This window comes from Sturnus vulgaris, chromosome 8 (assembly GCF_052056855.1).
Source record: "Sturnus vulgaris isolate bStuVul1 chromosome 8, bStuVul1.hap1, whole genome shotgun sequence".
NCBI classification, from domain to species: domain Eukaryota; kingdom Metazoa; phylum Chordata; class Aves; order Passeriformes; family Sturnidae; genus Sturnus; species Sturnus vulgaris.
In genome coordinates this window covers 1458805-1480210 of record NC_142250.1, presented here as the reverse complement: position 1 = coordinate 1480210, position 21406 = coordinate 1458805, and the positions used below count along the sequence as shown (strand labels likewise).

Genomic DNA, 21406 nt, shown 5'->3' with positions numbered 1-21406 from the left:
CTGAACCATGTTTAAATACAATAAATTCAAGAAAGAAAAGAAATATCTTGCTTCCAAATCCTCCACTCTTCCTAAAAGCGTGTCTGTGAAAAAATAACTAAGTAGAAAGCATCAAATGAACAGCATTTGACCTATGTTGTGTTAGCTAAAAGCTGTGCTAGTGTTTCAGTGAGAACTGCAGGTTACAGGTGTGAAATGCAGGCCCTAGAGCGCTACAGCAAAGCGTGGAAATAAACGTGGCCGCTCCGTGTTGTGGAGGCAGGACAGGGGTGCATTTGCTGGGGGTGCTGGCAGCAGCAGCAGCAGAAGCCAGGACAATGACTGAGCCCCCACAGCTTTATGCTGTGCTGCAGTTATTACATACAACTTATCAAAAGGGTTTAGGAAAGCCATTACCAAATAAACTAACCTATTCATCTACCCATCTCCCCTTAAACAGGTGAATGTTTAAATTTGTTCACTAGACCAAGATTACACAGAACTGAATCAGTGTTCATAGGAGTTACAGTACAACCACCTTTATGGAACCATAGTACAACATTTTAAACCGACTGTAGTCTTGAATATGTAATACATCCTTAGGAGTAACTAGTATAAAAAGTATCAACATCAGTGGTTTGAATATAAAAATTTATTTAAAGTCAGAGTATGCAACAAATAAAACCTACAGAAAACAGATTTTCCCATCACAATCTGTTGCTTACCAAATAATATTGTGAAAACACATTCCTTCAGTCATTATAAAGTTCTTAAAATACAAAAGAAATTAAATTTTGTAAGAAAGTCTAGTAGACCAGAGACTGTTTCTTCCAGGTGTTTTGCAGAAACAAGGCTATCCTTCAATACATCCCACGCCATCCTCCTCCACCCATACTGCCTTGCCCATAGTATCCTCCACTATTTCCACTGCCACGACCTGCAAACAATTGACACAAGGTCACGCATACATACCTTAAAAAGAGAAAAAATGGGATGGGTAATACAGAGCAACTGGGTGAAGGTGACAACTTAGACTAACAATACTCCAGCACTACTGCTCTTAACCAGCGTTTGCTGCAGTAGCACAGGGTGTAAAGCCCCCAGAGATTGTTTCCAAAAACCCCTGCCCCTCTTTCCCTTCTCCAGCCCAAGGCCCAGCACCCTCGCCCCCTCTCTATCAGGAGACAGACAACGACACTTCCCCCTGACCATTTAAAGGGAGCCTGCACTTACTGTATCCGCCCAAGCCATCAGGAGTTCCGTATCCGCCGCTGTAATTGCTACCCATTCCCATCCTGCCAACAGAGCCGTAACCTTGATCTGCAAAGCCGAAAGTGCCACTTACAATCTTGGAACTCCTTAGACCTGGCAAAGCATCAGCTAAATGAGCAATTGATGCATACCCATTCCATCTCTGCCGTAGCCTCCCATTCCAGAGCCGCCTCCAGCAGTGGAATTCAGGAATAGTTCAATATATCGATGCTCTGTAAGAAGTGAAGAAGCCTCAGTTTGTACTTTGTTTCCCAGACCAGAAACAGAGACACCAAGGAAAGCCCCCCCTTTACAGGTAGCAGACAGAAGGCCACAAATGAGGGAGTCTGCAATGTGGCCAACTGGGAAAACCTTAGGATGGATCTGCTGCTCACAGCCCTGCTACAGCCTGGCCAAGCAGCAGCGTCAGGGAACACGACACTCACGCATGTGATTCTTATCCTTGGACATGGCAGCTACAGCATCCTCATGTGTTACAAATTCCACATCTGCCTCTCCTGTAGCTCTGCCATCTGCTCCAATGTCAATGTGAACTCTTATAGGGTTCAGTGGCGAGAAAAACTAGGGGAAAAAACAAATTAAAAAACAAATCACGTTAATGCAGAATTCAAGCCAAGTACTTTTTCTCCATTCCCATGGTTAGTGGTACACTGCTTTAATTCAATGTCATCCTACCACGTAAATTTAACTACTCATTTCTCAAGTAGTACTTAGTGGTTGTGGGACACTCAACATCAGGTCAACCTACGTTTACAACCCATTGTTACTACACAGCTTGGAGAGCTGCAGCTACGGAGCCCGAGGAGCTTTCTCTGAAAGCAAAGATGCAAACAACTCCTGCCCACACACACTGCAACAGTCAAATGTGATGCATCCTGGACAAGAAAATCATCAGTTTTCATTTGGCTCTGCTTCTTCAGATTTCTCAAAGCAACGACACGGTCGTGGAACTCAAGAAACCTGCCTGTCAATCACACTGCTCTTCCTCCCTGCTCCAGATCAAAGCCTGACTTTTGGCCCTCGTTGTCACAGTCTTTACCCTAAATGAAACAATCCAACTGACACAAGAAAATACAGCTCCATTTAAGTAAACCAACCCACCCACAAAAGCAAACAAGCACAAGCTGAAGAATGGAGCTCTGCATATATAATGCCCAGATGCAAGTGGCAGGACGACCTCTCCCCAAGATGTGCTGTTTAAACCAGGCCTCGAATCCTAAGAAAGCTTTTTCCCTGACAGCAACACAAGAATGCATTCCCAAAATCCTGCCCATGTGCTTCTATCTGCCGCCCTGATCCCTTACAAGAGGCAAACAGTCCTCTCCAAGCCAACACAGCTCTCTACAGCCACCCTGCCCCTCCTGAAATAAGTCTCAAGTCAATACATACGCAAACTAAGCAATTTAAGTTTCAAATCTTGTCATTTTCACAAAATCAGGTAAGCTTAAACAAATCCTAAATGCCATAAAACAGCAACTGTTGTCTCTGCAGTACACCTCTCATGGAAAGGAAAGAGCAGAGAGTGCAAGGATTAATGACAAATATAGCGTTGCTGACTTCTCTGGTAATCCCACCTCAGACAGCAGCTTTACACAAGCTCGTTAACTTTGTGCAGATGTAGCAGTGACTTGCTTGAGAAGGCTCCCCAGTTTGGGAGGGACAGACAGGGACATGCTGGCAGGAGGAAGCCCTTTCCCCCGTGGTACTTACGTTAGCAATATCGTTTTCCGTGGCTCGGAAAGGCAGCCCTCTCATGTGAACAAAATGACCGCCACCATGGAACCCCGACCCTGCATCTCCAGCTCCATAGCCATGTCCTCCCATGCCTATTGGAAAACCCAAACCAAAAAAACCCACACACCTCTAAGATCATGAAAAGCCAAAAGTCATCACTACTCTTTTTTCTGAAAGCACTGAATTATACCAGTGAATGCACGGTGTTTGCACTTCCCGTGTATCAACCCAAACTTTAACCAGAAGCCCTCCTAAGCAATCTATTTTCCTTTGCTTACAGTTCCCCAATCCCCTCCCCTTTTTAAACAGCCTTCTCCTTTACCAAACAGCAGAATGAAGCCACTGTCTCTGCCCTGGAAATACTGTGTCTTGCAACTCAAGTAACAGGAAAACCTTTTTGGACAAACTATTAATTTATTTTACCTCTCCCATCCCTCATTCTGTCGTCATAGCCGTCGTTTCCATAGCCATAGTTATTATAGCCACCATAATCATCAAAGCCACCATATCCTGTGCAATGGAGAGAAGGAAAGGAGCCATTACATTACTGCTCAGAAGCCACAGAGCAATGCACACACAACACTCAATTTTGTAGTCTTTGGGCACCCAGAACTCTGCAAACAGCCTCTGCAGGCTGGCAAACCTGGACTCCTGAACATGGTGCAAAAGTACATTTATTTTTATGTAACACAGACTGAAACATGCAAACGGAAAGATTCGATTCTAATGAAAATAGCTCCCTTATTATTAATGTTCATCTTAAGGACTAAACCACGTATTTTGACATACTTCAAGTTTTTTCAGGTAAGCACATCCAACCTAATGGGCATTACAGCTACTGCCATTTCTTATTTCTTGACAAGTATGTCAGAAACATGAAACTGCCAAGAGAACCTGTGTTCATTAGATGAACATACCACCGTCATATCCACCACCTCCTCGACGCATTCTGTCATACATACTTCCACGCCCAGCTCCATAATAACCCCCTCTTCCTCCTAATGGTCTATCATATGGTCCAGGTCGCTGTTGTCCCATCATTCTTCTTGGCATGTCAGAGAATCCTCTGATTTCGCTCTTACTACTTTTGAAGATTTCAATGTATCTGATAAAAGAGCATTTTCAAGGTACTAGTAAGAACACAGGCAGAAGCAGTCTGAAGTTTACAAAAGGCCGTACTACATTTTCTAGAGCTAAACGTACAAGCCAATAGCAGTGACTAGAAATACCATACAACTTAAGCTTCTCCTCAAAACCGTAAGAATCTTAAGTGTATTAAAAAAAACCCCACTTTACAGTGGCAAAAATTACCATGTGAAAATTCTAGCTGTACAAATTAAGCTTAAAACATGTCTTTCCAGTATGAGAAACATACTGTTGAAAAACAATGTCTGGCTATAGCAGCATTTATCACAAATTACCCTACACGAGCACGATTGAAACAATTTTCTGAGTTTAGCAAACTACCCAGTGCAATGCTGTCTCCCCCACCCCCCAAATCTACTGTATTTCCCCAAGTTAACTTAGGATCAGTTATAAAAATTCTTAAAAACAGCCAATTACCCAATGGTCCCCAACCCCCCAAAAGCATTACTGACCCACAACCCCCAAAAAATAAAGATTTAACACCATCCCAAACTCTCCATCCCCACCTGTGCCCTATTCTTTCCTTGTGTTTCCCCAGAGCATTTTCTGCTATCTCCTTTGAAGCAAACTGCACGAAGGCCTCCCCTGTGCTTCTCCCCTGGTAGTCCAGCGTCAATGTTATCCCATTTGGCACGATTTCCAACCCTTTAACCCAAGGACAAATAACCCCGTCAAGGGGAACAGTGTTAAAGGCTGAAACATTCCCATCTGTAGCAAATACTTAAAGCATATCTAAACAACAACAACGAAAAAGAAAACCACCTCGTTTTCCCCCATCACCCAACAATACAAGCCCATGATCTTTCATTAAACATTTATGGATTTAGCCGTACTTCTTTTCCCTTTACACTATACAAAAATGCAACCACCTAAGTTACATGAAGAAAATATAGCTACCAATCAAGGAATTTAACTGATCCAAATGCTAACATTCAGGTCACCCCAATATGCCCGGTATTGTTTCCCACCTCGACAAAATCAGACACATTTCGTGTTCTACTGCATCTACGGTTAGCTGTGATTTACAGGGTATAAATCTTACTTAAGACAAACTAGTTTAACACAATCCCTCCCCATCCACCCCATTAACAGTTATTAAACACGTACAAAACACTGCGTAAAGATACAAAGAGCCTCTAGAGAAACCCACTACACTTCGACTATACTGGCGGTACCTTGGAAGAACTGAACAATCTCTTCTTTGCTGCAGCCAAATGGCAGGCCTCGGAGTCGTACCACTGTTCCGTCATTGGTTGTATCATTGGGCCCATTGTGTTTTTGAGTCCAGTCCATCTTTTATTTTATTTAAATCCTAAAACATCGCAACAAAACAGAAATAAAAAAACCCCTCAGTTTCCGTCCATGCCGAAGTCCCTCCCTTGAAAAGAAATCTGTTAGGTTCTGTTTATTTAGATAACTAGCGTGATGGATCGTGAGCTTTATTTCTGTTCCGGATTTGAAACTGGGCATACAAAGCCATCCCTGAGGGGATATAATCCCCCCTACCAAGGGGATGTAACCCCGCCATTGGGGCTGCTGCCGGGGAGCACCGCGGGCAGCACGTGGGCAGGCACGGCACATAAAGCTCGGCTTTTACTCCGACTACATTTCACATCCGCTCCGTAAAGCTCCGCGGGTTTTGTTTTCTCGGCTGTTTCTTTCCTTGCAGCGTGACACTTGAGGAAGGGGCTGGAACCACAAGGCCTTCCTTTGTCTGCCCTCAGCCGGGGGCGGGGGGGGGGTGTGCGTGTGACGAGGCCGTGTGAGGGGGGACACCGCCACCGTCCCACAAAGGCAGCCGCCATCGCCGCCTGCCCGAGCGCGGAGCCATCGCGATCCCGCCTCCCGCCGTCCTCCCGAGAGCGCGGCCCTGACCCCCGCCTGCTCCCCTCCCCGCCGCCATTTACCGCGCCTCACCGGGGTGCCCACCACTCGCCCGCCCCGCTCCCGCCGCGCCCCGCCCCGCGTCCCGCTGCCCACCTCCGGCCTCGGAGGTGCTGGCGCTGCGCCGCCCGGCCCGTGCCGCCCTCAACACCCCACGACCCCCCCCCCCCTCCCCCCACGACCGCCGCTCTCCTGCGGCCGCCGCCGCCCTCAGCTCCGCCGCTCAAAATGGCGGCCGCGATCGGGAACGAGGCTCCGCACCGCCTCCCCCCCTCCCCCACCCACGGCCGCGCGCCGGGCCCGACCCGGCGCCAGGCGGGCCCCGAGCCCCCGCCGGCGGCACCGTTCGGCCGCCGAACCCCCGGGCGGGCCCCGCCGCCGCTCGCCCGCCCGCTCGGCCCGCTCGCCCTCTCCGCTCACCGCGAGCCTCTCGCGCACCCCTGGCCGTGTCCCGGCAGCCGCTCGCGCCGGGCAGGACGCGCCTCCTCCCTCACAGCCGAGCCGTCCGGCGGGCACACACCTGCGCAGCGCCCACGGGCAGCGGAGCGTCCGGGCCGCGCGACTATCGCGTTACCCGCGTCGCGCGCCGCCTCACACCCGCCTGGGCGGCCCCCGCGCACGCGCGGCTCGCGGGGGGGGGGGGGAGCCCGGCGGGGCGGTGGATGGGAGCGAAGGCGCATGCGGGGTAGGGGAGGGGGCGTTCCCGCCTTTTCCTCTCGCCGCCTCCTCCGCTGAGGGGCCGCCCGGGCGCGTGCGCGCTGCTGCCTCCGTCTCGCGGCCGCCGCCGCTCGTTTTGGCGCCAAACGGGAGCGCGCGCGGGGCCCCCCGGGTTAGGGGTACGGCGCGCGCGTGCCCGGGCATCGCCTCACGCCGCCATTGCCCTCACGGCAGCGGCAGCGGCGGCGGCGGCGGCAGCGGCGGCGGCCCGGTCGTGCTCTGGAGCTTTTGTTCCGCTCAGCGCGTCCCTCTCCCTCAGCGCAGCTTCGGGAGGGAGCGAGGATCAGGAAGGTTGCCCGGTGTGGGCGCACGCAATGGCTGCCCGCGTCTCTCTCCTCAGCGAACCTGCCGATCCCGCCTCCCTCAGAGCGGGGCACACCGGGCCGGGCGCTGTGGTGAAAGGGCGCGTTGAGGCCTTCAGGGGCTGGTGGTGAGCGAGGCTAAAATGTGTGTTTTAATTAAAAAAAACAAACAAAAAACAAACAGTGCGGAGCGCTAGGGGCGTGGGAAGGATTCTCAACACTTGTCGGCGCTAGGAAATGACGGGATGGGCCGCTGGCTCCGCCTGCCGTCAGGAAAACATTAACTTGGAGTTGTGCTGTCGGTGTGGGTAGAACAGGTTAGATAGAGACCTTTACAGAGCACAGCCTGCGGCTAAACAGGTGCACACGACAATGCAGATCCCACTTTTTACGGTCGATGCATTTACAAACCGGCCATTTTCTGGAAATCCTGCGGCAGTTTGTCTGCTTGAAAATGTAAGTTTAAAAAAAAACCAAACAACCCAGCTGTTCTTAAAGGTACTGCAATGACATTTGCCATTCTGTACTTGACCTGAGCACTCTGCACTGCATCAGACTTTGCTTTGCTTTTTCCAGACTTGTTTGCTGTGGCAAATACAGAGAAATTAGCACTGGGGTGCTCTTTTTTTTCATCAAAACTATGTCGTATAAGACAACCTTTGAATTTTTTGTGGGCTGTTAAAAACGTTTTATTAAGGAATAGATTGGATTTATTTTGAGTTAAGTCAAGAAAAACGGCTTAATTTCTTCAAGAATGATCCAGAGTAAAGTTTCTGAAGGATTAGGAAGGATTCAGAGTGAAATCTGAAAAGTAATGCTGTAGAACAGAATGAGTACTCAGTAGAGGGATTAAACTACAGGGTTTGCTTTTGGATTTTGGTGTGGGCTTTCTCCTCTTTTTTTTCTTTTTTTCTTTCATTTTTACTTTCTCTGAAAAGAAAAAGAGCAGGTATAGACCTGCATATGAGTCTTCTACCATTAGTGTGCTGTGTTCAGCTTTAGCCAAGTTTCAACAACCAGTTCTTACTGCTTCAGTGTTGTGTGGTAGTTTTGGTGCAGTTATCCTCATCAGGCTGTTGTGAACAGTTGAGTCTAATTGGTTCTGATTTCTAACAAAAATAATTACTGAGGTGGATTAGAAATGTGCAGCCCTTGTTTTGTTTGTATAGTAACTCCCAATAAAAATTGTAAATATGAAAATATATGTAGAGTAGCCAATGGCAACAGCTTGCAATGACAATATGAATCCTTTCTAGATGTTCCTAAGTCTGTTTAAATCTCATATAACATTGCCTGTTTACCAAATCAGCTAAAGGTATGACTGGGAACATCTCTCTTATTTTTGGCCCCATAAAATCGAAATACTCTCCAAATTATCTCTGCTTTAAAATTATGAGCTTCTAATAGCATTTTTAATATTAATCTTACTTTATTAAATTAAGATGTCGTGAAGCCACCTAACTTGCATGCTGGCTTTGGAATGCAGGCTTTTAAAAAGTTTTTTCTACAGTCCCTGTAGAAGTAGTAAAGGCTTCAGTGTGACAGTGAAAGCTGAGGTCCTAATTTCAGCATTTTATTCTAAGATTGAGGAAAGTGTGATGCAGCCATGAAAAACAACTGTTCTCTGCTCCCTCCAGAGTCTCAGCAGATGCTTTACAGGAAAAAAAAATCAGGAGAAATGCAGGAATGACAAAACCAGTCCTTTCTGTGTTTCAGAGGTGCCACAGGATGGCAGTATTTCAATAAAGTTCCATGTTATTTAAAAAAAAAAAAAAAAAGTTATTTTTAATAACATTTTTACTGGTCTTTGTTCTGGTCTAGGGTCTTTACAGTAACTGACAGAACTGTTCCTAGGAGAAAGGGAATGTGAAGTGTTAGAATGTTGTTTAACTGTACAGAATTCAGGCTGCAAGCACAGCTCTAATGTACTAATCAATTATTGGCTGGAAAGGATTCGTTATTAAAAGAAGTAATTCGAGTTAAAGGAGCACACTTTTATCTCTCAGAGGCTGAACCTGATCAGGTCCCTTATGTACTTTGTTTCTCTTGAGTTTCAATATTTTCAAGATGAGATTCTCAAAGCTGGCCAGTCAGCATAACCGTGGGCTAAGAGCAGTGGGACGTGGGCCAAGGAGGTTGTTACACAATCCCTGGGGCTTGGGTATCTTGGGATCAATGTCCACTGCCTTCAATCCCAGGCACTCAGTGAGCTCCAGCAGTTTGCTCTATTTTCTCCCCTGTTTGTCTCTTCTCAGCTCCTGCAGAGGGAGCACATAGTCCCACTTCAAGTTTTTTTTTTTACTCTCAGAGATTATTTCGAATTAAAACTGAAACTGCGTTTTATTATAATAGAAAAATTAAATTACTATTTCTGCATTTGACAGAAAGCTTGATTCTGCATTTTTTTGCCTGCTCTTTATTTGATTTCTTGTTTCATCCCTAGGACTTGGATGAAGATTCCCACCAAAAAATTGCAACAGAAATGAACCTTTCAGAAACAGCTTTCATCAGAAAATTGAAACCTGGAGATGACTTTACCAAAAGTTAGTGGTTCTGTTTATAAGAAAACATCAGATAAACGCAGAGTTTGTTCACACTCACTCTGTGGATTAATTTTCAGCTGAATCAGTTTGCAGTTGTGTGGTGGCAGGAGCCAAGGGGCTGGGACTCCACTAGTCTGGACTTAGATTCCACATTAAGGTGTCTGTCATCTTTGTTGTTTGATGGATTGTTCAGGGAGTAAAATTTTGTACTGTCTCTAATTTAAAACATTAAGGGAAGTAGCAACTATAATTGCTTGCTCCTGTTGTTAATAAATTGGAATTTATTTTAGGGTTAGACTAATCACTTGGAGCAAGAAGTGATAATACTTTTCATTTTTCATGTTTGCACTTTGCCAATATGTTTCACACACTTATTATCAGGTCGTCCATATCTGACAGCATAAAAAATGCCAGCTTCTTTATCATTACAGTACTTTTGATACTAGTGGGCTGGGCCCATGGGGTTCCACCACAAGGTGTTATTTGGTTTATATTTGTTTTCATTAGAGGGAACTGACTTTAATGCACTAATTCTCCATAGTAGCAATGACAAGAGTTGTTTGGATTTAAAAAAAAAATTGTTGCTTTTCCACTTCTAGTTATGTTTGTGTGGTAATTAGTCATTTGAAGTACGTGTGCAAAAGTTACAGGAAACCAAGTATCATACATGACTGTTCCAGATTTTTTAAAAAGCAAATAGAAATAAGATTCCTAGTGAAATGAAGGGTCAGTAGACATTAGAGACTTCTGCCAGACTTGACTGGTGGTTTAAGCAAAATAATTCACACCTGAGCTAAGTCCAGTACAGGTTCTGTTATAGCAACAAAACCATCTATGATTTCTAAATGGCCTGCAGGTATATGCACATCATGACTGTGCCTTTGCAGGATTTCAAAATGCACAAGGGCATGGAGGCTTTACCTTCTAAATAAGACCTGGTTAGGACAAAGAAGAATCTGTGCAGCATGCAAAGGTTATTGACCTGATTCAAAAGGGTTAGCTGTTCTGAAAAATCAGCCTGAAATGGGTACTTAAAGTGTGTTTAGCACCAAAACTGATTGTAACGTGCATTTTGATTAGCTGAAACATCATCACTCTATGTATGTTGAGATTAAATGAAGAAATAGATGTCTTCCATTTAATAGCACTAAAGAAACTTTATTTTTTCAAGGTTCCTGCTTTGGGCTCAGATGGTTCACCCCAGTCAGTGAGATTCCTCTCTGTGGTCATGCTACTCTTGCATCAGCTGCTGTGTTATTTCATGTACAAAGTAAGTTTACAACCGAGGTATTACTACAATTTTTTAGAACATTTACTTCTGATTAACACCTCTATATTTTAAGACAAAGGCAATTAAAAATTCAGAACATCTGTAGAACACAAATGGAGAGACCCTGGGCATTGCCTTTTACTACTGCTCCGTAGTTACAAGGCTGTAGTCTGATCCCAGTGCCCTGCTATTACTCCTGTTTAAAAAAAGTGCTAAATATGCAAATGTCATCTGGGAGAGGTACAGGAGGATTTGATGAATAGGGAATATTGCTCTTTCTGTTAAAAGGACATTCCCATTCATATGCAGGAATGATTCCCTGACAATTGCTGTGTTTTATAGCTTCAGCAGGTTTATTGAGTTAGTTGGGAATTTTGCCCAGAATACAGTGTTACTCCAGATATATTTGAGCTGCATAACTAACTTTTTCTGAATATATTGAGCTACTCCCAGGGTTATAATAATTTAGGTTAAAATTCTTATGTTTGATAACGTTGCAGTGTTCTCTCTCTAGAAAATACAAATTCAGTTATCACGTTTGTGACACTGAGTGGGGAATTAAAGGCCAGACAAGTGAAAGATCATATTGTCCTGGACTTGCCACTTTGCCCAGCCTACCCCCAGGTTAGTCAAAATTTTATTCATGATAGGCTTTCAAGGAAAGTATCTGTTTGTATGTGTATGTCAGTATATGTGTCTGTCTGTAGTTGCATAGGTACATACATATATAATCCATTTTTTATAGTGTGGCTTATTTTTTTTTTTTTCAGGAACTTAAGGAGGTAGAAGAATTAATAAAGGTAAAAAAAGAATCTATCAGTTTATAATTGCTTCACTTTTTTTTATGTACTAAAATGGCTAAAAAATGGTGATTGCTCGATGTACTCCTGAATTTGAATCACCAAACTTCAAAGCTCTCAGTAATGGGTCAGTAGGTCAGGGGATGAAATTCTCCAGAATGCTGCAGCTGAATCTGTGTCTCCCATAACCACTGAGTGAAGCATCAATATTTATTTCAATGGCATCTTCAGCCTTTTGTGTGCCTGAGAGGGCAGTCTGCATCCTTGCCCTCCTCTAGGTCCTGGATGTCTTCCCAAATTGACTTGTGTGGGGCTGGTCACTCACCCATAACCATTCATACACTTGGTGCATTTGCTTTTCTTACTTGAGGGTTGCATGGAAAACCTTTATGAGCCCTCTTGTAGCAGGGAGTGTGCTCTACAGAAATGCTCAGGGAATATTATTTTCTATTCAAGTGATGGCAGTTTTCTTTCCTGTCTCCTTTGCCTCTCCCACCAGGCAGCTGTTGGTGACCTGAGTGTTCAGGATGTGCGGTACTCCCCCGAAACCAAGAACCTCTTAGTCTGCCTCAGTGATACTTATGGAAGGTATCTCACTCTCTTGTAATTTTGTTCATCAAGAATGCAGAAATTGAGTTGGCCTGTTGAATCTGTTCCTTACATACTAGGCTTTTTTATCTAGTTTTATATCAGGTGGAGATTAAAAAGCTCTGATTTAAATTTCTGTGTAAAGTGGTTATTATATCGTTTAATATGAGCTTATTGAAGCTGCAAAGCTGAATAAGATCATTCTGAAATCTGTCTTCAAGAGAAGGAGGTGTAGGAAACAGTTTTAATCATAGTGTGTTTTTCCCATCCATCTGAGTCTAAAGATGATCCAGTAACCTGGCAGAAATTTGGGAGTCCTGCTTCAGTTCAGGGCACATTTGACAGAATGCCAGGGATTCTTACTTCCATTGGACTGTAATCTGCTTACACATGCTTAACAGCACCATAAGGAGCTTTAGAGAGCAAATTCCCATTCAAATTATTCCAAAGCATTTCTGAATTTCATTGTTCATTCAAGTATGATTTAGGTATTTACTGCCAAAACTTCTTTAATCAGGCCAAATTACTATTATTACAAACTTGGAGTTTGACTTAACTAAGTCTGGGGTAGTAGGGAAAAAGAAATAGTCTCAACTGAGTACTTCTTATTTCAGTTTTTCAGACTGTTTTGTAGGGAGGAATCAGCCAGTTGTAGACTGCTTTAGAATGCCATGAAAACCTGAATGATGTTAGTTATTTGCCTGCTCTGAAAGGAGGTGGAGCACTTGGTACATTCTGTAGGTGATTTTCTGTCAAATACCATTAGGAAGACAATGCTAGCAATCTTGTATCCCTTAATATTTTAGGGCTGATTTTGAATTGTAGAGAAGACGATTCTGTAGCTTTATTTTTCTTTTCAATACTTATGTTCATGGAAAATGAAGAATATGGGCTATTAAAATTTCATAATTATGTTCAAGGTCTGTGCTGGAAGAACTGAAAGTGAGTGCACAACACTTTTTGTCAGTTGAAAAGACAGGAAAAGTGAAAGGACTCATACTCACTGTTAAGGGAAATTCCAGTGGAAATGGCCATGATTTTTACTCCAGATATTTTGCACCTTGGTATGGAGTTCTGGAAGACCCTGTTACAGGTATGTGTTTGTATGATAAGCAGCTCCTACTTCTGTTTCAGTTCAATTAAAAGGTTCTTATTTAAATTCCTTGATCTGTTTTTGTACTTTGGGGTCTCTTATAAATTACTGGTTTAAATGGATAGCAGGGTGCTCATTAAACAAAAAATTTTAATGACTGAGGCCAACTCATTCAGAAAAAAATCAAATCAGCTTCTTGCTGTCATTAGACCAGATATTCTTGTGTCTTTTTCAGATCTTTTTCCCTCAAGCATTACAATTAGAGAAAACTGAAAGACTAGTTCAGTACTGGATGAGTATTGCAGTGGAGATTTATATCCTCTTCTCTTGTGTTCTTTTCTATTACTTCTTGTGGAAGTAATACTGCTTTACAATAAATGGAAATTATAAAGCCTTAAGTTCTATCTGCTGTGCAGACTCTTAGTTTTTTTTTTTTTACCCTAAACACGCATGGCACTTGATTTATGATATTTACATTTTGACTATGCTTACTCTGTAAAGTAGTGATTGTAATTTAATTCTGTACTTCATTTTCCAATTTCTTTTAAGGATCTGCTCATGCTGTTTTAAGCAGCTACTGGTCAGAGCAGCTGGGGAAGAAAGAACTGCTTGGTAAGATAAACTGTTTTATTGCAAAGCTGTCCATTTATGTAAATCCACTCACTAGAAAAGAAAAAGGTTGTATTACTACTGCAATCCCTATCCATTTTCTCAAGAGGAATAGAATATTATGTAATATTTTGTGTGTGAGGTAATCTTTGAGAAATTGCTTTCTTTCCTATCCACCACCATGACACATCATAGCCCAGGGAGTTTGAAGTGTTGGTTTCTGGATCATAACTCTGCAGTCAGTTTTTAATCTTGGCTTTTAGATTTTTGTTCTCATGACCTTTCATCCTGACTGAAGCTTGGTGAACCTCAGGGGATGTTGTTTATGTGTTTTGATTGAACCAATGAGATATCCTTATTAGATCACATCTTTGTTATTAAACAAGAAACTTGAGAACCTGGTGGAAAAAAGCCAAGAGCAGCTGTTAATATATGACTGTGTTATATGAGGAGGTGTTGGGTGACTCCTTGATTCTCCTGTTTCTAGTGCTTTGCCAGAGAACAGAATAACAATACAAAGAGAAACAATAAAAAATCATCCTCATCCCCTGCCTGGTTCCCCAGGAGAGGACAGGGGCAATTCTGCTCACAAGCCTTTGGTCACATTTGGTTTAGAACAGAGGGTTGGATATTTGATCTACAAAGGTTCTTTGTCCATAAAAGTGAACACTTTTCCAAACAAACAGCTACCCTGAATATAAGCCTTCCTATATTTGGTCAAATGAATCTCCAAGTGGATTTTCTTGAGAATGGTAAGTCTTTAAAGCATCCACCATGAACAGGACCTTCTTCTCCATTGTGAACTGAAGGAAAGATTTAACATTCTGTCCCAAAAATCTTGTATTTGCATTTATACCACACAGTACCTGTGATGGGTTAAATAATGCTTAGGGGTGGGGGTGAAAATCTCAACATATTTTCTGAAGATGGAAAACTGTCTTTGGTAATGTATCCTTACATTTTCTGAGAAGATTTTGACATTTTTGGATGTTTATGTGGAATTTAAACTCTCCATGCCATCCATAGACACTGCTTCTTTAAGTACTCAAATAGACTGGAATTCTGTCTATACCTAAAATTGATACTTTCTACCTGTTTTGCATTTTCATGTATTTTGTATGTACTGTCCCTATTCTGCTTTTAGAGAAACTACCTCAAGCAGCCAGGGCACCTGATACTGTAATCAGCTTCTCTAATGTGTTTAGCACCAAAAAAGTCCTATCTGTCCACAAGATAGCTTTGTGTTCTTTTTGTTTCTTTTTTTAAAATTCATATTCCATGCATATATGCACTTAAACTTCTGTGGTAGGAATCATATGGAACTGTTGTAAATAGGACAAGTTAATTTGATGTATGTTTAAGAGAAAAGAACTTTTCCTTACATGTCTGGGAGGCATCAGGTAAATTCTACTACTACTAATGAGAATATTTGGAGAAGACAGCTGACATTCAAGGACATTCCACATCATCAAATACTAATAAATAAGAGAATCTTTGGACTTCTTAGAAACCTCTGTGGTGGCTTCTGTAATATCCAATACTTTTTATTGCAAGAATAAAGGCAGAATTTCATCCATAAAATGAAGGATCTGTCAGTTTCCAAATAGATTACATGTAAAATAATATCAAAATGAGGAATATGAAATCTATTGTCAGATCTCTCTGGCTATTGAGGCCTTTAGGAGGAGGTCAGCTGCAGCTCTGCTGAAGCATCAGACTTAATTTCCTGTGTTTGGGTTCTCTGCCTACTTTTTTTTAGACTAAATTGTCAAACAACAACCACCCCACCAATTACTAAGAGAATTTTCCAGTGCTTTTATATGGTGAAATACTTTATGATCTTTTCTTGAAGCTGGGTACATGTCCTTGAATTTAAGCTGCTTGTTCAATCAGGGTTTTGTGTCAGTCTTTGCCTTTCTTTCATTGGAGGAGTCTGTGCAATGTATAAAAATTAAAATCTCTCAGATGTATAGACTTCCACAGTTGCTGTTGAATGCAGTGTATGACAACTCCCTGTGTATCCAGCCCTTCACACTGTGTTCATTTTTCTGAGGTAACATTTATAAACATGCATGAGGAATTCCATACAACCAGACAAATTAGAGAGGACTTCCCAATTTATTTTGATGAGAAAGGGCTTTTCCATGACAGTTTTTATCTCAGATTAAGATCAGGGAATCTTGATATACCAGTTTACCTGGGACAACTGTATTAATTTGTGGGGAAATTTTGGTTTTGTTACTGCCTTTAACTTACCTGATTCCTTCCAGTACAGAGCAGGTTTGTAGCATTTAAAGGTTGTTTTTTGGGGGGCAGAAATGAAGCAGAAATTATCACCAACATTACCAACAACAACCAAACACACAAAAAGACAGAAGAAGTTGCTTCATTAAGGTACAATATATCTACCTGTATTTAAGTTTTTGCTAATTGAATTCTCATGAAATCAAAAGTTTTCATTGCAGCTTTCATCTTTTCCAAGTAACCAACCTCAACACATAGATTGACAACATCAGATTTATGCACAAGTGTAATATTTCTTCAAAGGAGAGGTGTTTCCCTCCATCAGTCACCAGATTTGTCAACCTTCTTTCTTAGGATAAAAAAAAGCCTTGGAGATCTTCCCTTAGGTTAAGGAACAAGTGCTTCCTTCAGCATTCCTCTATAGAGTTTAGAAATTCAAACAAAATACTAGTGATTTCTTAAAATAAATATTATTACAAGAGTGTCACTTTTTCCTGAGTTGATGTCATTCTGATGACATTATGAAGCCAGACCATTAGTCCTTAAATTCATTAAGCCTGAGTCATTGATCTCCATCTCTAGGCTGGTAAGAAGCTCTGAAACAACAGGATAATGTTCATGGAAGTCCAGCAGCTGCTGTGTGGGTGCAGGGGGTGTCATACTGTGCCATCAGCATCACAGGCCTTGTGGCTGCTCCTCAGCTTTCCTGTGTGCCAGGTTAACCCCAGAGGAGCCCAGGCCACTGGCACTTCAGCTGTCAGATGTTGTTTGTGCACTTGTACATCCTTGTTTTCATAGAAAATAAGCATAAATCTGCATAGAGTATGAGATATTCCTGGTAAATGCAGGCATGGAATAGGGGTGCAGCAGCTTTGTGATCTGAAAGGTGAGTGCACTTCAGAGCTGCCTGGATGCCTCCAGAGGCACTGCTGTTAAATGAAATCCTCTAGGTACTGAAATGTTCCCTGCAGGCCAGTCTACTCTTGGACATAGCATGAAATATCAGTGCTTTTGTGTGAGAGAAGGAAGAGATCAAGTATTATTTTTACATAAGCTTGCCTAAAACTTTTTTTTTGTGGGTTATTTTTTGTTTTTCTTCTGCTTTGGAGGTTTCTTTAAAAGTAAAATGAAATGGACTAATATCAAAACAATCTTAGTAATCCTGACATGAAAGAGCTAGAGTTTAACATTTAAAGAAGAAAAAAACAAACCAAACCAACCTTTGAAGTGATGAAATAATTAATCTCTTTTATTTAAATCTGCTATGATGTGGGAGTGGAAGAGCTTAGGTGTGTCTCCATACCTGGCAATAATAATTGATCAATTTTAGCTGACCTGGGTCTTTTAAGAGTCTAAAATATTCAGGTGAAGCATTACTCCATTCATAGATGATGTTCTGACAAGTTAGGAACAACCCATGGCTCTATAAATGGACAAGAACAGAAAGTGTCAATCTCTGTCTCTGAATAGCTGCTGTTTCCACTCTTTCAGAGTGCTTGCTTTGTCTGAGAATCTAATTCCTGATCAAAGAAGAGCTTTCTTAGCAGCAGTGGCTGGAGAAATAGCTTTAAAACATACAGCATATGCCATCAGAGAACCTGTGCTCTGTTGGGATCTGAATACAACCTCTACCCAATTCCTAAACTGTGGGTTTGAGAGGAAAAACGTGCTCTTCAGCTTTGGACAACTAATGGAGCAGTTGGAAGTTCATTGAATAGAGACTGAACATTATTGCCTCTTTATGCACTTCTCAAAACTCAAACCTTTCCTGAATGCCATCTGAGCCAGACCATTTTCTGGTCAAGTCATGCAACTAAAATGAGAATGCTGGAACGAGTTAGAGACTGCACATGCTAAGTGAGCATCATCCCTCCTGTGTACAGCTCAACAGTTCAGGCAAAAACTTAGTTCTCTTAGCAACTACAAGCAGAAGGCTGCTTCCACTTCCAGTTTATCCAGCTGTATTAAATTATATCTTCAAGATTCTATAAATCAGTATTTGTTGGTGCCTGTGTAAGAATTTGATGTCTGTTTGTGACTCTGTTTCTTTGTAGAATTTTCCCACTGCCTTTGTGAGTTTATTCAGCCTTTAGCCAGGCACACTCTTTAAGTGCAGTATCAACTTCGGGTGTTCAGTGCCAGGGAAATCATTATTCATTCTCATTCAGCTAATGCTTGGTGTTCTTCCTTCTTCCCACCAGAAACTGTATCCCATGAAGGGAGAATTCGAGACTTCTTAGATATACAGAAGAAACTTAATTTGCTACAACAAAGCAAACTGCCCCTCGCTGCTTGCATTAAGTAGCAGTTTTGTCAGACTCAGTGGGCAAAGTCTAGTTGGGAATAACCCTCAGCTGACCTTCATCCATAAAGTCAGTGCATCCAGGGTGTCCCTCAGGCACTGTTTGCCCTGGTGCTGCTTGCTTTCTGCAGCCAGAAGCCTCCTTTCCCTGAGCTTCCATGGATTTCTAAACAATCAGTGATGCTCACTGGTTTTTAACTGCGGGTTCTTGTTTCTGTTTAGCTTTTCAATGTTCCCGCCGTGGAGGAGAGTTGAAGATTTCTGTTCGAAGTGACGGAAGAGTTGACATTGCTGGGCAATCTGCTGTTGTGTTAAAAGGAAACCTGACTTTGTGAAAGAGCTCCCTCTCTCACTAATCACTCACCTTTATGTTCTTCTGATTATGCTGATTTTATCTTCACTCACCTTTATGTTCCTGTGATTATGCTGATTTTATCTCAGCTCTAGGCAGTGAATTACTACTAGCCTCAAAAGTCTTTGATTACTAATTGCCCGTTTTTAAAAATTGTTTGAAAGTACTCACTTCTGATCTTCAGGATCCTTGGTGTTCTTCCCTTCCATCTTGCCACTTCCAATGTGTACTGACCTGTGAAAATGTTGAAGTCCAGCTATCTGGTTTTTCTGCTTTTAAATTATTCTTCTCTTTATTTCCAAACTCCATGCTAAAAGCCCTTAGTGCTTCCTGGATTAAACTGTAAGCATCTGTTTGATAGTCAAACTTTTCCTATAGAGATAATTTTTCATGAAATCTGAATTCATTAAAAAAAAAAAGATACTTTTTCAGCTACATATTGAAATGACAGCCGTGTTCATTAACTTACTTGAATTAAACTATGAAAAAATACAAATGGTTTAGAAATGTGCCTTGTGGTTCTCTTTTATGAACAGAATTTTTCAAAGTCAGATAGTATTGCCTTTGATTATAGCACTGCTGCTTAGTCAATACTTTTAATTAAAGGTTTAGAAGAAAGATTTAACAGATTGACCTTGTGATACACATAAAGGTGATTAAGATCTGAAAGGAAACTCGATTGGTTACAGCAATGTCACTTATTTTTCAAAACCTGAAGATTTTGTCCTAGAATGAAAGTTTCTTCCATAATCTTAATGAAGTATAATGCTTCAGATTTTGTCACCATGAGGTGGTCTCTCACTGGATTTATTAGGAATATGGAACTTTCAGGTACTCTAGCTGAAATTGTTTTCCCTTTCAAGTGACCTCTGTCCTAAGCTTTGCTTTAGTTCTTTGCAATATTTCAGGGTGATGTGTTTTGAATTAAAAAGATTCAAAATTCAAAATATTCTAATGCTATGGGAACAGCTGGATGTCATCCCATTATAAATCATGAGGAACTTAGTTGTGCCAAGTTCCCTTTTTTCCATTTTTTTGAATTTTATCAGAACTTGTTACTTACATCTTACTTAAGTCCAAGTAGCTGGATAAGTAACAGTGTGAGAATCTTAATTTAAATAGAAAATTCTATCTTCAGCTACAAAGAACATACCAAAAATGTGATTTAAATGCACTACTCAGCTTGGGGGCTAGGTGGCAAGCAAAAGGAATCTCCAAATGGAAATGCACCTTCTTCTCCTGTATTCATTCTTGCTGAAGTTGGTGGAGTTGCAGAATGATTTATAAACATGGAGTCAGGTGCAAATCACAGCTGTGGAGGCAGCTTTAGCCCTGCCTCCCCTCCCCAGCTCGGATTGTCCCCTGTCTGCCAGGGGACTTGGACCTTGTGGAGCAGCAGGGCTGCACACTTGTGCTGCTGCATTGAATTTTTCCTGCTGGCTTAGGCCAAGACTGACTCTGGCCACTAATCAGAGATGCTTGTGGAAAAAAAAAAACCACCTTCCTTAGGAGTATAAATGAGCTAAAGAACCATTTATTGTTCAGCCATCCACATTTAACAAATAGACACTACAATTCTTTTCTTTTACTCAAGAGGACTAATAATGAGCAAGGCCCATACATTTTAAACAGACTTGTACCTAAATTTCCTGACCAAACTAATATCTTTGCTGCTTTAAGCATTTTTTAAAATAGTTTACTACTACTTTGTCTCTGTTTCTTTTCAAGATAGAAAAATCACCAGAGCTCAGGTGGGCAGCTATGCAGTAATGTGTTTGTAATCAACATATTAGTTAATCAGCCATGATTTATTAATGATGAATTAATTATACCTGATTGTGCAGTTCTGCTGCCTAAATGGAGCTTTAAAGGAGTTATTTTATTAATCATCATTGTCTAATTGCAGACACTTACAGAAAGATTGCTAATTAAACATGCAACCATATGCAAAGCAAGTAATGCTGCTGAGAGTGGCAAGAAAAGGAGCACTTATTTTCTGAGGAGCAACTTTATTCTCATGAAATATTGTGTAGCTGACCTGGTGATCCTGATTATTCACTAAGACTTATTATAATTTATTGCACATTTTCAGTTAACAGTGAAGGAAATTAGTAGTTGTGACAAATTCTGTCCTCCAATACAAAAAAACAGTTTGTGCAAACTTAAAGTAAGATTATTTGGAATTTGTGTGGCCTTGTTTCACATCTTTTTGTAAAGGATTTGTTCAGTGTTTGTGGTGCAGAGGATTTGCAGAACTGTTTTGTGCTGCTCTCTTCATGAAGACTTGTGGCATAGAGCTGTGTTGAACCAAGAGCAAATTACTGAATGAAGGGAAATACAATTCCAAAAATTCCTGTGCACTTGAGTGTTATTTATTGTGAGAGTTTCCAACACAAGCTTCAGGCCACTGTAGGGCTGGAGTAAATCCCTGGCTAGATCCAGCAGCCCAGACATGAACATTTAAATGCCCATTTGCTTATTTTGCTGCTTTGGCATGTTCCTGTGCAGAGGCACAGCTCATGGAGGGGCCAGGAGGAAAGCACAGAGCCGTGAGGAAGGAGGCACAAGAAA

General features: G+C 41.9%; 2 protein-coding genes across 17 annotated transcripts in view; one reads left to right on the top strand and one right to left on the bottom strand.

Annotated features, from left to right (window-relative positions):
- Window positions 1-616: 616 nt before the first annotated feature.
- On the bottom strand, window positions 617-6679 carry HNRNPH3 (heterogeneous nuclear ribonucleoprotein H3). 13 transcript variants are annotated; one of them, XM_014883329.2, is made up of 10 exons: window positions 6436-6663; window positions 5307-5443; window positions 4638-4776; window positions 3903-4090; window positions 3409-3495; window positions 2962-3077; window positions 1677-1812; window positions 1383-1463; window positions 1213-1299; window positions 617-916 (listed from the first exon to the last, which is right to left on the bottom strand). In XM_014883329.2, exons 2-10 carry the CDS (start codon window positions 5422-5424, stop codon window positions 840-842), a joined length of 1029 nt encoding a protein of 342 aa, XP_014738815.1. In that variant the 5' UTR covers window positions 5425-5443; window positions 6436-6663; the 3' UTR covers window positions 617-839. The 13 variants fall into 13 exon arrangements, with proteins under 13 accessions (XP_014738815.1, XP_088024795.1, XP_088024799.1 ...); XM_088168669.1 differs by having other exon boundaries at window positions 6454-6650; XM_088168673.1 differs by having other exon boundaries at window positions 617-951; window positions 6436-6646.
- Window positions 6680-6847: 168 nt separating this feature from the next.
- Window positions 6848-21406, top strand: part of PBLD (phenazine biosynthesis like protein domain containing) — a 102831-nt gene continuing 88272 nt past the window's right edge. The window contains exons 1-9 of one of the 4 annotated variants that reach the window (XM_014883336.2): window positions 6848-7490; window positions 9478-9577; window positions 10749-10847; window positions 11362-11471; window positions 11618-11647; window positions 12147-12235; window positions 13156-13328; window positions 13878-13940; window positions 18706-19342. In XM_014883336.2, the coding sequence (XP_014738822.1) occupies window positions 7407-7490; window positions 9478-9577; window positions 10749-10847; window positions 11362-11471; window positions 11618-11647; window positions 12147-12235; window positions 13156-13328; window positions 13878-13940; window positions 18706-18818 (861 nt within the window). In that variant the 5' untranslated portion in view covers window positions 6848-7406 and the 3' untranslated portion in view covers window positions 18819-19342. Of the gene's footprint in view, window positions 7491-9477; window positions 9578-10748; window positions 10848-11361; window positions 11472-11617; window positions 11648-12146; window positions 12236-13155; window positions 13329-13877; window positions 13941-18705; window positions 19343-21406 lie in introns of those variants that run through there. The other 3 variants (XM_088168662.1, XM_088168663.1, XR_015805050.1) reach the window with 3 other exon arrangements.

What these genes read in the sequence shown, in the direction of transcription:
- HNRNPH3 (XM_088168666.1), bottom strand. Translation starts at nt 5,424, where the DNA reads ATGGACTGGACTCAAAAACACAATGGGCCCAATGATACAACCAATGAC. An exon ending in AGGTGGTGGATATGACGGTG is followed by an intron (nt 3,496 to 3,902) that starts GTATGTTCATCT and finishes TCCATTGCACAG; the next exon opens with GATATGGTGGCTTTGATGAT. An exon ending in CGGAAAACGATATTGCTAAC is followed by an intron (nt 1,813 to 2,961) that starts GTAAGTACCACG and finishes TTTTTCCCCTAG; the next exon opens with TTTTTCTCGCCACTGAACCC.